Raw genomic sequence first — 16,303 nt, forward strand, 5'->3', positions numbered from 1 at the left:
TAGAAGATGATGACGAAAGGGGTGAAAGCTTAGAAACTGTCACAGCTTTGATTCCAGGGACTTGGTAATATTTAAGTATGTTATCTTAATCAAGTCCTTTGATTTAACAAATCGATCCTTCACCATCTTCCTATAAACAACTATATTTAAGAAAGCAAATATATGGTGGATGGCGGAACCATTCGGTAGAAAACGAGGGAAATGAAAAAAGAATTAAAATAAGTCCCATGTGAAAGGCACCTGTACTCAATGCATCAGCATTGCAACAAGTCTTCTACCACACTGGTATGCCCCATGGTCAATAATCATGGAATTAGACCTTGAATCAATGACTTGAAACCCTTGTACTTCTTTTAGATCTTTGTTTGCGTTGTCTGCTAACATGAGATCCCTTGATTAAAGTGGTTGGTCAATGGTACCTTTATTAGAGTCAAATAAACAGCTGGTCATTCACCTAATCGATGGTAGGGTTAAGGAATTGCATATAAGTATTTGGAGTCATTCATAGGGTTTTCATTAGTCACATTGCAACCATTTTCAACTTTTAGGCATAGAAAAGTCTAGTCTTCTTTTTAGATTCCGTCTCACAAATTTGGAAAAACCCACTACTTGACCTTTTTTCATGGAAAAAGAGCTAGATAATCCTTTCAATAAATGTTGTTGAAAAATTTTAGTACTTATCCCCATTGAAGATGAGATTCTTAGGCTTGATTTGTCTGCATCCATAGCTTTCTTGTCAATCCTTCTCATAGTCCCCTTAGAAGAAACTTACTACTTGATTTTGATAGCAGCCAGTCCATCTTTTTTTGTCAAACGCAGCTGCTTTGAAACCAACAAAGCTGTTTCTGGCTTGATTGCAAAAACTATAAAGATCGATCCACGAGCAGTTGGTTAAAAATGTGATTACTACTCAAAAAGTGCTATTTGATAGCTTGTAATAAACTCTTTTGAGTAGTAGTTATCACCTTTTAACCCAATTAACATATTAAGGACACTTGCAATCAATTCTAATCAAATTGTGTTAAGTTTTGGTGTTTTGATAGCCTTTTTGATCACCAAAGCAATCCGAGATTGAGGAGAGATTCTTTGGAATCCATGGCAAAAGATGTCCGGACAGGGCGTCCGGACACACCATCGGATGGCGGCGGAAGTCAATGATCCGGACAACATATCCGGATAGGATATGCTATCGTCCGGGTGTGAGGTTCACAAGTGTCGTGTGCTTCTCCCTGAGGGTATCCGGATAGGGGAGCGAGCCACATGTCCTTTTGGGGTATCCGGATGGAGTTGATCCGGATAGCCTTACGCACTCCTTGTCATCCGGGAGAGGGTCCCTACACCTTGCACACTCAGACGGTCCCCCTTGCGCAGCATAGCTCATTCCACCCGGGGGAATCTGGATGGAGTTGATCCGGATAGCCTGGCGGCACGGGATATCTCACATCCGGATGGGAGAGGAAGATGTTTCAACTTCCCCGGACATACATATCCGAATCCACTGATAGCGCTTACCCGGAGAGTTTTTCTCTCAGTCTATAGTGCCGCGGTGTTCTCCTGAAACTTCCTGATATTTTCGACCGACATCTTGGGATATTTTGCTTTAGATATTTGCCACCGACTAAGTTAGATTTTTTCTCTCAAGATATTTTGTGTAAATTTCTATTTTCTCCTTGTAATCAGTCAAAGATATTATTGGGATATTTCTTAGAAAATATCTTCTCTATATATATCTTTGAACCAATGTAAAGAGGAGAGATCATATATAGAGATCCATCATATATCATATATCATATATAGAATCGACGAACAGAGCATTTGCTCTATTCTTCCTTCATATTTTTGTTATCTCTTTCTTTTTATTTCTAGCCAATCAAACTTTGAGGATTTTTCCTCAGAGGATGAGAGGCTAGGCTCTTCGTCTCTTAGAGTGAAGAAAGCCGGGTAAGTTTCCTTATGCATAAATTGGAAGTTTTGTTGTTTTAGTTTTTAATGAAGAGAAAGTGTGACCCGTTAATGGTTTTTATCTTTTTAGTTAACTAAAAATGCCTTTAACTCACCTGGGCCAACACTTGGTAAGGCAAGTGATCTCCATCCATTGAGATGCACTTGTTTATCTCTTGCGAGCCTTTGGGAGGTGGTTTGAAGGTAGGATTTTCTAGAATAGCCAACACTTGGTAAGCTTTTGGACTCCACGGAGACATCCATTAGTTATCTCTTGCGAGCTTGTGAAGGGAGATCCAAGGTTAAAGATCACCTTGAATGGCAAATGCTAGGTGAGAGGCACGAGCCATTGCAAGTTGCATCAGTGAGAGGGTTTTAGTGTTTGAACCCATTAAAGGGAAGCATCTGTACCGCACCGGTTAGAGAATTAACTATATGTTAATTCTCTAACGCTAGGAAAAGAAACAAGTGACCGGAACTCTCCTTTTTGTATGAGGAACCTGAGCCTAGTAATCTAAACTCCAAGAGACACTTTTCTTAGTAAGTAATTTCCATTACTTTATTTTTGGTTAGTTTAAAACCAAACCTTTTTCATTTAAACATCTTTATGTTTTATTTTAAAGCTAACCTTGAAATGAAAAAGCACCAATTCAGCTCTTGAATTAATATCAATTGTGGAATGAAAACCCATCCCAGTGAACGACCCTAGAGCCACTATGCTATGCTAGCTAAGGCTATCCTAGTACATGGTGTAATAGGTTATAAATTTTGTTGATTGCTCCCGTCTGAGGACTGAAATCAAGACACTAGCTGGACACGAATCAAATGGCACCACTGTCAGGGACCATTGAGAGGACACGAATCAGCTGAGACACCAATTGGGAACGAATCAAAATGGTTGTGACTTTATTCCTCCTCTTTTTTATGAGATTGTTTGCAGAAATTGGAGGGAGGCAAGATGGGTGCAAGGAGTCGAGGTGCAGTGCCCATGGCCCAGTCATCCGATTTCCTTTCCGGCTAAAACACCAGCCAAACCACTGTGGATATCCTGGGTTCCAGATATCTTGCTCAGAAGAGAAGCGGACCATGCTAGAGCTGCCCGATTCAGTAAAACTCTCGGTGCAGAAAGTAAATTACACTTCTCAGGAAATTTGGGTCTCTGGACGGGATTTTTGCAAAAACTTTAATTTATCTGCCTCCCCATTCCAGTTCATGAGTACGTACCGATTTTACTACATCATCTTCAGTTGTTCAGAGAGCAAAGCAGATCCATATAAAAATCTTAATCCTACCCTTTGCGATTTTCTCCCCAATAACCTAGTTTACGGTGTGAGTCCCGAGGCTAGTCTCAGTCACTTGGACTTATCCTCGTGCTCCATGATCTACTATTTTTCAATCCCATGTTGGTCTATAAACATTGGGGAATATAGTGAATATAATGTTGTCATGAATTGGTCGAGACCAGCGTGTGGAGACTGCGAAGCAAAAGGAAAGAGATGCAGATTGCAGGAGAGTAATATCAAGGAACCTGAAATCGAATGTGTGGATCAACCACCAAAAGGTACGTACTTCTGTGCAACACTCGCTACATAACTTCTATTATGGTTACTTGATTTTAAGCTATGTTTGATTATCAAAAAAATTGAGGGAAAATATATATAAAAAAAAAGGAGAAAAAATATAAAGACACCCAAAATAAAGAAAATAAAAAGAAAAAATTAAAATTAATAAATTATTTTTATACGTTATTTTTGAAACTCATTTCACTTATTCTATCTCTTAGATATAAAGATTAAATAATTCAAAAATACATAATACTTTGAATAATTTTTATTATATTTGATTTTTTTTTTAATATTCTTCATGGTATAACCAAATATGAGAAAATCATTTTTCTTAACTTTTTTTCTTTCTTTAATACTTTTTAGGAACTAAAGATGACCTTAATAACTAGTTGTTTTATTTTGAAAAGAATATATAATTTGGTATGCTGTTAGGGATATTCCTTTTTGCTAACCTAGATCTTGATCAAATTATTTATTCTAGGGGTTTACATAACTTCTACTATGGTTATTTAATTTTAGGCTATATTTGATTGCCCAAAAATTTGAGGGAAAATTTAGGAAAAAAATAAAAATAAAAAATAAAAAATAATTAAAGGAAAATAAAAAATAAATTTAAAGTTAATAAATTATTTTTATATATATTACTCAAAATTTCACTTATTTTAACTCTTAAAAATTAAATAATTTAAAAATACATAAGACTTTGAATAATTTTAATCATATTTGATTTTTTAAAATATATTTCATGGTATAATCAAACACAAAAAAATAAAAAAAATAAAAAATCATTTTTCTTAACATTTTTTTCTTTCCTTAATAATTTTTAGGAACCAAACATGATCTTAATAACTGGTTTTTTATTTTGAAAAGAATATATAACTCGATATACTGCAAAGGATATTCCTTTCTACTAACCTAGACCCTGATCAAATTATTTATTTTAGGGTTTTATATATATGTCTCTTATAAGTATATCATATGCAAGTGATGGATTAAGGCATCCTCATAAATATCAAGGCAAGAGAAAAATAATAATAAAAGAAAATGGAAACAAAATATAATTAGAAACTAATGAAAATTATACATCTTTAAATTCTTTTTTTTTTTTTTTTATGTTTCAAAAGTGTTCAAAATTGAGGAAAAAATTAAATCAAGCTAGCAAGAATATTTTTCCACTCAAACTTATATTTTTGTATTCTTTTTCACCAAATTGGATTGAATCACCATGATGGCTCCATGGTGAATGTAACTTAATTCATAAGTTATCGCTTAACCAAAACTACTCTAGTATTTCCACACGATAGGAATGAGAAGGGCAATGTTATTTCTTTACTAAAAGCTAGCTACAAGTGGACTTACCCACACAATTAGGTTTAGCTAAAAAAATATTAACCTATGGAAACTGAAGGAACAATAGGCCTAAGTTTGTTTGAAAACCAAAAGCACCGACTAAAATTAAACCAGCATCAAAATCTTCATATAACATATCATGATTTTATTAATTTCAAAAGTACAAGAAGCTAATAAATTTATTATATTTCTCTTTCAGACGTATCAAAAGAGTGGACGATTACAGGTAATTTTCTATTCATGCATACTTTTTTTTTTATCAACTATGAGGAAGACATGAGGATTCTCAATTTCCTTCTTTTAATTTCTTCATTTGCTCTAAAACCCTTTCTGGATTTCTACCATTATATTTTTTTTAATATATTTACTCAAAAACCCTTTTTTTCCCTCTACGCAGGAGTAATTCTTGGTTTCTTTCTTCTCTTGCTAGTAGTCATTATTTGCTATAATGTCTATACCACTGATAAATAAATAAAAAAGCATAGCAAAAATCTTCAAAAGTTTTTGGAAGATTATAGAGCTCTCAACCCATCAAGGTGCTCCTATGCTGATATTAAGAAGATAACAAATCTATTCAAGGACAAATTGGGTGAAGGAGGCTATGGAACCATTTATAAAGGAAAACTTTCAAATGAAGTTTTTGTTGCAGTAAAAATCCTTAACGATTCCAAAGAAAATGGTGAAGAGTTTATCAATGAAGTAAGAACAATGGGTAGAATCCATCACATTAATGTGGTTCGCTTAGTTGGATTTTGTGCTGATGGTTATAAACGAGCTTTAATTTATGAATTCTTACCAAATGAGTCTCTCGAGAAGTTTATATTTAAGAACCAATCACTTGGTTGGCAAAAGGTTCATGGTATCGCTTTAGATATAGCTAAAGGAATTGAATATCTTCACCAAGGTTGTGATCAACGAATCCTTCATTTTGATATTAAACCTCATAATTTTTTGCTAGATCAAAATTTTAACCCCAAAATCTCTGATTTTGGTTTACCAAAATTATGTTCTAAGGAACAAAGTGTTGTTTTTATGATAGCAGCAAGAGGGACCATGGGCTATATTGCACCAGAAGTGTTGTCTAGGAATTTTGGAAATGTATCCTATAAATTAGATGTTTATAATTTTGGAATGTTGTTACTTGAAATGGTAGGAGAAAGGAAGAATAGTGATGCTATAATGGAAAACACTAGCCAAATGTATTTTCCAAAATGACTCTATAATCATTTAGAACAGAAGAGAGAGGTACATATCCGAATCAAGAAAGAGGAAGACACTAAAATAGCAAAAATGCTAAGCATTGTGGGTCTTTAGTACATTCAATGGCACCCAATAGATCGCCCTTCCATGAAAATTGTGATAAAAATGTTGGAAGGAGAAGACGATATAACCCCGCCTCCCAGTCCTTTTGCCTCTTCGGGTCCCACTAGAACAAATGTTAGACAACGAAGAACATCTCTCCAACAAGAGTTGATAGTTATTTCGGAGTTAGAGTAAAAAAAAAAAAAAATTGTCTACTTCCTTTATTGCTACTATTGTATTTTGGTTGTCAATCATGTCGTAATCAATATTTCATTAATGTAAACTTTTATTTACTATTGTCCTTCATTCTCATATTTGTACAATAAAGTACTTTGAGGCTAAATTTACATTAATTATGTTTGAAGGGTTGCTGAGGTTCACATCACCAACTTTCTTTGTTCTTACACAAGTACTTTCCTTAATTGTTAGTAATAAGCTGCTGAAAGAAGCTTATTAATTCCTTGTGCTTAAATAAACTCAACAAGAAAAAGCAATCATACCTTATGGAGAAACCAATAAAAATCAAAATCAAAATCAAAATCATTTAATTCCAAGTATTATGCATGCAACTCATTACTTTTTGGAGAGTTCTCTTGACACATCCAAACAATGTTGCTATAATTTGTACTAAAACATATGGATGTCTAAATACATCAACTACTTGATAATGTTTGATTTTTCTTCATTGCTTTTCTTGTAGGCATGATGTTCAGATTATTTTTTTCCTATTCTGATATTTTTATGATAATTTAATGATGAAATAATTTGATCACAAACATTAATCTTCTGTGATAAGAAATTATTATCATGGAAAATATCTTCTTTTTTTTAATGATGAAAGTCATTTTTTATCACAATATATATATTCATTGCAAGTAAAATATGTAATAATTAAACTCATCTACTGTTTCAGTTGATGATTAATGTTACATACATGGTTTTAAAAACCAGACCGGGCCTGCCAGTCCGACCATCGATAGGTCATGGTTCCAGTCTGGTTTGGTCAATTGGCCCCGAAAGATGTTGAATCGGAATTGGACCGGGTAAACCGGTGGTCCAACCAGCGAACCAGACGAACTGGACAGTTCAATTATTATTATTTTTTTTCAATGTCAAAACGACGTCGTTTTGATGCTTCTCTCATCTTCAACCTTCAATCCATCCCTCTTTCAGTGTGAAGCCACCATCACGCCCCTCGCGCCCTGACATCGACTGTGAGCCTCCCCCGTTGTGACACCAGCTCTCCCTAACGATACCGACTGGAAGCTCCTCCCGGCGATCAGCAGCTGTAAATCTCCTTCCTCCCGCCACGACCACCCCCTGTGTAAGGTTCCCTCGCCCACCCCTCTCTGTGTAAAACCCACCCCCCATCCTCCCCCAACTGTCAAAAACACCCATCCTTCCCTTCTCCTAACCCACGTTAAATTTCCCCCGTGTAAGCCTCACTCAGAGCAGTGGCAGTAGCTAGAAGGTGAAATTTTGTATGTTTTATATTTAATGTGTTTTTTTTTATTATAATTTGATTTATTTCTAATTTGAAACCAATTTTCTGATTTTTCAAATAAAATTTTAATTTTTAAATAATATATAAATTTTTATTTTTATTTTTATAATTATTTTAAATTTTAATAATTTATAAATTATATATTTAATTATTTATGACGTCACCAATTCGATCATCGGTCCGACCAGTGAATCGTGAACTGATAACTTTTCCGATTCAATGACCAATTTGGTTTTGAAAACATTGGTTATATATTGCATGATAATAAAGGTAAATATCACAAATCTTAAACTTGGTATTAGCATTAAAAGCGCTCCCCAACTAGTCAATTATATGCTACCTTGTATATGCTTGGTTTTCTCACTTTTTCTTCTAATTTTTTTATGTTTAAAACTACTTTTATGAATAAGGATAGTCTTGGGGTCCTCTTGAGACATACCAAAGAAACATCAGTTGGGCCGAAGATTAGTTTTGCGTGCACTTCAACAATCTAGGGTTTGGTATGGAGCAACCTAGAGATTCCAACAGTTTCATCATAATCCACTCCATATTTCTACGTAAATTCCTTTATCACTAGGTTGGCCTTATACCTCTCAATGGACCCATCTAATTGAGTTTGTCATTTGTAATCTCATTTACAACCCACTATAAATTTTCTAGGAGGTAACATGGAAAGATCCCTCATATGTTTAACTCTTGTTCAATGCCTCTATTTCTTTGTCCATTTCCTTTGGCTAATGAGGATTTGTCATGATATGACTTGCGCTCATAAATAGATAAAATTTTCAAGAGAAAACAATGAAAATAATGTAACCATTGTGAAGGAAAATGGGTTCTTGACTAATGACAAAGTTCATGAAAAGTACTAGTTACCTGATCATTCTTCAAGGACTAAATATCAGTACAAGGTTCAACAAAGTTGTCCTATTTGAAGGATTTGTGTTAAGAATCCAAATTAGATGATGTGTTGAAAATTCAATTCAGTTTATATAATTTATATTACTAATTCATTACTTAGCAGTTTAACATTTTGAATAAAATTTATAAGGCCTTATTTTTTAGAAGGATGAGAGTTCATGTTGGATTAAATTAATAACTTAGTGCTTATTTGGAAACATTGTCCATAATCTACTTTTAAAAATAGGAATAAATATAGTAACTTTTATATAAAAAGTATAAACTTACCTTATATCTTTAAAAATTATTTTTAGAATTTTTAAATTTTGAGATACTAAAATTTTTTTAATATCTCAATTTTTTAAAATCATCAACTACTATCATTTTTTGTTTTAAAAATAATAATAATAATAACAAGCATATCTAAACAATTCCTTAATGACTTAATTCCTTTGTTGTCAAGATCCACATTTAGCTAGATATGGTTGTTGATGTAATCCAGGAAAGTAATAAATTTTTGTGGGGGAAAAAAAGTATAAACTTTTATATAAACAAAATATCCAAAATCAAATCAATATGTAAGGGACACATGAATTTTTTGCATGGAAAACCCCCACACTAACTATGAAAATAAAAAACCACGGGGTTTAAAACCTTAAATCTAAATCCACTATATGACATCAAGTCACACGAAATTATCTAACTGATTTACTCTAAATATTTACTCTCCAAAACCTACAACTTTATCCACGTCTGCAACGCAACAATCTCCTATTGCTCTTGTGAATTCTTCTCAACCTCGTTGAAATGATGCAAGTTTTCCAACAACTCTAAATTCAATACTTTGAACCTTCCATGAGAGATCGGAAATGGTTAGGCAAGTTAGGTTTAATTCTTCTGTAAGTGTCCAACCCTAAAAGGGTTTATATAGGCCTCTAGGCCTTAGGAGATCAATATCCCAAATTTTTCAAATGCAATATTTGTGAATTTCCAAAAAATATTTTATCATATTCTGGCAAATTCAGAACGATCGAGCTAGTGTACTTACCCACCACTCAAGTGCCTCGGCACTTGAGTGTTGGATAAGTGCTTAAGTAGTTTCAACGCTTGAGTGTTGTTTCCACCACTCGAGTGTCTCCTGTTTTTCCAAAATAATAAATTAAGCATTTTAATTCACAAAAAAAATATATCAATCAATTTTAAATCTTTAAACACCTATCTTTTTAAACTTGCTTGTGACTTTTCAATTAAGCGAATAACAATCTTGAATCTTCAATAAAGAGTAAGTCACTACTAAAAAAAATTTCATAAGCCAAAAAATAAAATGAAACAAGACATAAGGTCTTTCAATCTGGCACTCTTGTCTTTAATGAAGGGACCTTCTCAAAGGTAAAACCAGAAAGTGGTGAAAATTTGAGATACAAAATGACATTGTTTTTGCCATCCAAATTTGGGAAATAGAAAATGAAAGGGGAAATAAATTTAGAATAGGAAGTAGTCCAAAAAAGAAACAAGGAGAATATAAATTAGCACAAAATGGAGAAATGGGCTAGAAAATATAAAAAAGAAATGAAGAAACTTAAAAGATTGTGTTGTTCCATCGTATCCTACACTATACAAAATAAAAAATACTAGGTTTTTTTTCACTCTAGTTCTAAGATCATTGTTAGTTCTTGTTGAAGAGATCTTCTAGGCTAGCTTGCATTTGTTCTCATTGGATTCATGTAGGTGAAAAGATTAGGCAACATGGTTAAATTGTCTCCTACCTTCCTATTCTAACATTTGAACCACAAGTTTCATAGTAGGACAATTCACTAGATACCATTGAATACACCAAGTCCCACAGTTGTTAATTTCTTTGCTATTTTAGCATCTTCATCTTCCTCAACCTAAATCTACAACTCTTCTCCTTTATTCAAACGATTTTAGATCCATTCTGGAAAGTATACTTGGCTAGTGTTTTTCACTATTACATCAACATTTTTTTTTCCTCATACAATTTCAAGCAACAACATTCCAAAACTATAAACATCTAACTAATAGGAAACATTCTCCAAATTTCTAGATAACCCACAATCCCTCTAGCTACATTCATAAAAACTGTAATTTCCCCCTTAGAATATAATTTTGCTAGGCTAAAATTGGATATCTTTGGATTGAAGTTATAATCCACTAAAATATGATGAGACTTGATATCAAAATGGATGCTTCTTTGATCACAACCTTGGTGGAAATACTCAATACCTTTGGTCATGCCTAGAGCAATATCTTAAAGTTTCTCCCAACCAAGTGAGCATTTTTTAATAGTTGTTGAAAATATAAAATTCTCTAAAGATCCATTAGGTAAGAACTCATAAACAAGGGCACAACAAAATCCATCAGCACAAAAACCAACTAAGCAAACAATATTAATGTGGTGGATTTTGTTCATTTATCTCATTTCATTAATGAATTCTTCCCCATTTCCCTTGAAATTGTTAAAGGATCTTGACAACAAGAACTTCATCAAAAAACTTTCCTTTAGATACAGTTCCATAACATCCTTCACCCAATTTGTCCTTAAATTGATTCATAATCCTCTTAATATCAACATAAGAATATCTTGAAGGCTTGAGAGTCATGCATTCTTCCAAAAAAAATTCAATCTCTATTTGATTGAAAATTAATAAATTATTTTTATATATTTTTTCAAACTCATTTTACTCATTTTAACTTTTTAAATAAAGATTAAATAATTTTAAAATGCATAGACTTTTAACTAAATTTAATTATATTTTTCATAATATAATCAAACATGAGATAATTATTCTTTTTACCATTTTTTTCTTCCTTTAATACTTTTCCGAACCAAACATAGCATTAGTGAACTATAAACTAGGAAAGATGGAATCTATAACACCTCATAATTCCTCACCCTGGGTCTAACATTCATGGGTTAGGTCACACATCAATTCTTGCCCGCTCGGAGAAGGTGACAAAGAGCATTCACTGAATACATCTGTTTTTCTTCTCTTTTTTCATATTGGTGCCTTGGCATTCACACAAGGAAAAAACAGGATAAGAGAACAGCTAGCAGCTTCTCCTCACAAAATATCCCAAGTCATGGTTACTTTTCTCAGCTTAATTATTGCTGAAGAGACTAAGTGAATGATTTCCTTGTTGAAAGATGTGGATGAAGCCAATCCAAGAAAAATGTAATGATCAAAAGGTGGTAATCAATACCTGCATGTGCTGCACTTGAGCTAGGGTACCAACATTGTCTCACCATATAATAAGAGGAAATTAAGAGGATAGAATATATAGATTGTTCAGAAGCATTCCAATCCAGTATAATTCAGATATGGTATTGCCATAAATCAATACTTAGCCTCTAATCCAATTGCAATCCTATTGTTTTGGTCAAGGGTTTACTGGTTATCTATCATGCTTAAGGTTAATCCCTTGCATGATAAAATCCAGACTTAATGGTAAAACTTCTGAAACAGTTTTTTGTTGTTACCTTTTCTACATAAAGAAAATAGGAAACTATTAATTATTAATTTTATCAAACTTCTATCACATTTTCTAAGAAAAATAGGAAAGATTTTTTTTCATTAATATCTTGTTGTTTCCTCCCTTTTTCAAGATAACAATAGTGCTACTCCAAAGGTTTCAACTTTTCTATGCTTTCTCTTTACTGTTGTATTGCCAAAGTCTCACTTTTTCACCTTGTCAATAAGCAAACATGCCATTGGAGTGATGATATTGGCCTTATTGGGGACTGGCTTTTTATTCAACTTAAGAGAAACCTAGCCATAGAAGGTGCATCCACACAAAGAAAGAAAAAGGAAATGCCTTATCTTCAAAATGCAGGGGCCAAATGAGAGAAATGCCTATTGCCCCCACCTAGTCAAAGAATGAAAAAGAAAAATCAAATGAACATGACATAAAAGAAAGTAAAAGGTTTGGAGACTGGAATTCAATGCATTATAGCTCATTGTATCATGTGGAGAGCTAGGCTATAAACTTCTTTTTATGCTAGCGAAACACAGTGAAACATTGAAAGGGGAGTTTTTTAAATTATTGATACATAGGGTAGTCAATGGATGAAGAAGATGGTTGATGTTAGCAAATAGCCTAACAAGAAGCTTAATAGTAAACCCCTTTCAGATATATGGCTAGATGGACTAGTAAGATGAAATCATTAAATGAATCTTTGTTTCTTTTATGGGGATTGCATTTTCTTTTGCTTTTTCTCTGATGGAACTTTGAAGTTACATTATATTTTGAGAAAACCCAAAAACATGAAAAACTGGAGGAAAAAAAAAAAAAAAAAACTAGACAAGACTCCTAGCACCCAAAAATGAAGGTACATTAAGGTAAAAGTAAAAAAAAAAAAAAAAATTGGTTATCATTTCTTTGATTAAATGATTTGTAACTTGAAAACCAAAAAGTAACAAAGAAAAAAAGAAAGCAAAAAAGAGAATGATCAACCAAAGGAAAAAAAGAAGAATCCCAAATAGTTAGTGTGGATACATTGAAGCCTCTTCCACCAAATCAATTAGGTGAAATATGGGTTCAAGGGCCAAAGATGATGCAGGGGCAAGTTTGATCAAAAGTTTGTGTTAGTTCCTCTTCGCAACGATTTCTAACAGCAAGTGACCTTATTTAAATCGCCCAATTAATTAGGTTCCATTCAAATTGAACCATCTTAATTCATTTAGAAAGGAAACATGGTGGTTAAGACATCAATTTTGGTTAAAATCAAATTATTAATGTTTTAATTTTGCCTTGTATTGACTTGTGAAGCCAAACGATGTATTCCTAATCAGACTGCTTAATCTCACAAGTGGCTTGCCTTGTGCTGTGGGACCTCCTAAGCTAACCCTCATCTTGCTAACATCTGATTTGCCAAATTAGGCAGATTAGACCTGTCAAACATGTTATAACATATAACTGAACACCTAAGATCCAAGTTTGATTCTTTCCATTGGTCTTTCAATTAGACGTCTATGACATATGTGAAATTTAAAACTGCTTCTGAATTTTGTATCTCTTTGTATCATTGAGTTTCAAACATTCTACATTAAGGAAAAGGGGTGCTCAATAAAAGAGAAGGAAAGAATGGTAAGATTTTCATTCTCAGATATTTATAAGCCAATCTTGGCTATTATATCTTGATCTGTAGCTAACTTTCTTGCCAATTTGGTTGGAGCTAACTCTCTCAGGATGTGAATTGCCTGAGATATGGTGGCCTCAAATGAAAACAGAAAGGAAAGGGAAAAACCAACCAGAAAGAAAAGGAGTTTGATAATTAGTAAATTGGTAGTAAGAAAAAGCAAATGCCTTCAACCTAGTAGATAAAATTTGTAAAGTGTCTCTCCTATAAGCATCAAAATTTCCACTCAAAGAACAAACATCAAGCTTATGTCAATCAGTTGAATTAAAAAAAAAAATGTAAAAATGAGCCTAAAAAATCAATTCCTGATTTTTAAGAAGCTAGAAAATCAGAAAATTGCATTTGCCCCATACATGAGATAACAGGATTTGTATAGAAGTAAAAGAATGTTTGGTGAAAAACAAATGTTGAAGTCCATTTAAGATCACCTCTTGAATCCTAAGAAATGAAAATTGAGGGAAGTAAATTAGGAAGCCTTTTTCCTCCTTCAAAATTGCATAAACCCCAAAACCTATCAAATGTTTCTCCTGAGTAGCAATTATACATGAGATAAATATGGTTAAATGACATGATTTTCAACATCTGAATTTTCAGATTTTTGACAAAATGCTTCTAGTCCATACCCATTAATTTCGATAAACTTAATATTCATTTTTCCCTTCTTCTTAGTGTTCACATGAAGAACAAAAGTAGTCCAAGGGGGTTACTACTTTGATGAATTCAAAATAAAAAATAAATAAATAGATAAATAAAATGAAAAAAAAAAAAGGAAACAAGATTAAGATGAGTCAAGTGTAGCATCCTAATTAGGGTGCAAAATGAAGAGCTTTGCTCTATCCGAAGCTCCCACAGCCTTTGATTTCATTAGGTGCAGACAAGGCACTATAATAATAGCAGACTGCATTGAATTTCATATCACTAAAATTTTCAACTTCATCTTATGCACGGAAGACAAAAAAACACAAAAGAGAAGGGGCACGAGCAATCATTGCTTCCAAGTTTACCTATCCAAAAAAAAAAAAAAAATCATTGCTTCCAAGCTAAGCTTCGATGCTAAGGGATTGATGCTCATAATAATTAGTAAATATATACCAGGGAATCCAAACACAAACCCTAACCCTAACCCTAACCCTAACCCTAACCCTAACCAGAAAAAGAGAGATGGGAGGAACTAGAAGTGATGAAAAGAAACCTAATTTGAAATCAAAGAAAGAAAGAAAGGAATAACAGAGTGTGAAGCCGTGGAAGGAATCGAAAGAATACCTGGAAGATGTGGGCGATGAAGTGGCTAAAGAAATTGGTCGTTGAGCGAGTTGGCCATTGATCTAAGCCCCTTCAGTGATGAGGATGTTAGTGATGACAAGAATCTAGTTGGAGAAATATACAGTGATGAGGATGGGCATTATGGCTTTGGGAGAAGAGTTCAATGGTCTTTAATGGTGGCTAAGAAGAGTGAAAGATAAAAGACATGGCTCTCAGTGGGTCCAGCAGTCTAAACCGGGCAGGAGAGATAGTGCTTATATAGTGGCTCTATGGTCGCGGACAAGCCCACGTGATTCTGCCTATTGGGCCATATATTGCTATTAGAGCTTTTGTAGCAGCAACTCAGCCCATGTGGTTGTGCCTATTGGGCCATATATTCCTATAAGAGCTTTTATAGCAGCAACCCATTCCTTCCCCAGCTATATGAGCTTTTATAGTAGCGATCTTTTTCCTCCCTCAAGCATAATGATGCGGGAATTTATAATGTTTTTTTTTTTTTTTTTTGCTCAATTTACCATTTGACAACATACATGGAACTTTTTCTGACAAAGTTCCATTCATATGCTCTACTACCCTATTTTTCTTTTTATAAAACAAGAAAATGAAAAACTTGTTTGAAAGCTATTTTTTGAAATTGAGTATTTCTCCAATAACTTAATGTTGTAAAGTTAAGTTGTCTTTTTAATTATTTTTAAGTTTAAAATAAGACATTAACATTCATAGCCATCGGTATTGTATTTTGTTCTTTTTTCTTGAGTTAATATAAATATCATTTGTAAATATAAAAACATTAATTATCAAAATTTATCTAAAATTAAACAAAATTACTAAAAATACTTTTTATTTTTGTGCATAGATTTCAACAACCAATATTTATCTAATTTCAGATATTTTAGTTCTTACTCAATATATGGAACTACCTAGAGAAGAATGAAGAGGTGCTCTAAGTGATTATCCCTGACATTAAATTTCTTTTTTATCTATAAATTCAATTAATATTCCAATATCAACAATGATCAAGTCTTCATCAATCTCACACACAAGATTTCTAATTGCACAAATAGACATAGTAATAATAGCAATTCATATAAACAAAAAGCTCTAGCCCAAATTTAACTTTTTTAACATGTAAATAAATCAAATTTTTTATTATATGTACACATTTAATACTCAATTATGAATATAATATTCTATAAGGTTTTGATTGAATTTGTAATTAATCGGTTTGGTTTTTAAATTTCAAGTTATTCTTAAAAATCAAAAGATTCATTAAAATGTTTAAATTATTAATTATGTCTTACTTAATTTATAATATATTTACCT

The 16,303-nt window shown here is 32.9% G+C and overlaps 1 protein-coding gene across 1 annotated transcript; it reads left to right on the top strand.

The window, feature by feature from the left end:
• The first annotated feature begins 2,835 nt into the window (after positions 1–2,835).
• Positions 2,836–3,534, top strand: LOC117910021 (RING-H2 finger protein ATL22-like). The gene has a single exon (XM_034824073.1). The coding sequence runs from the start codon at positions 2,836–2,838 to the stop codon at positions 3,532–3,534; it is 699 nt and encodes a 232-aa protein (XP_034679964.1).
• The last annotated feature ends 12,769 nt before the right edge of the window (positions 3,535–16,303 follow it).

The sequence above is a fragment of the Vitis riparia genome, unplaced genomic scaffold, assembly GCF_004353265.1.
Source record: "Vitis riparia cultivar Riparia Gloire de Montpellier isolate 1030 unplaced genomic scaffold, EGFV_Vit.rip_1.0 scaffold541_pilon_pilon, whole genome shotgun sequence".
Classification (NCBI taxonomy): domain Eukaryota; kingdom Viridiplantae; phylum Streptophyta; class Magnoliopsida; order Vitales; family Vitaceae; genus Vitis; species Vitis riparia.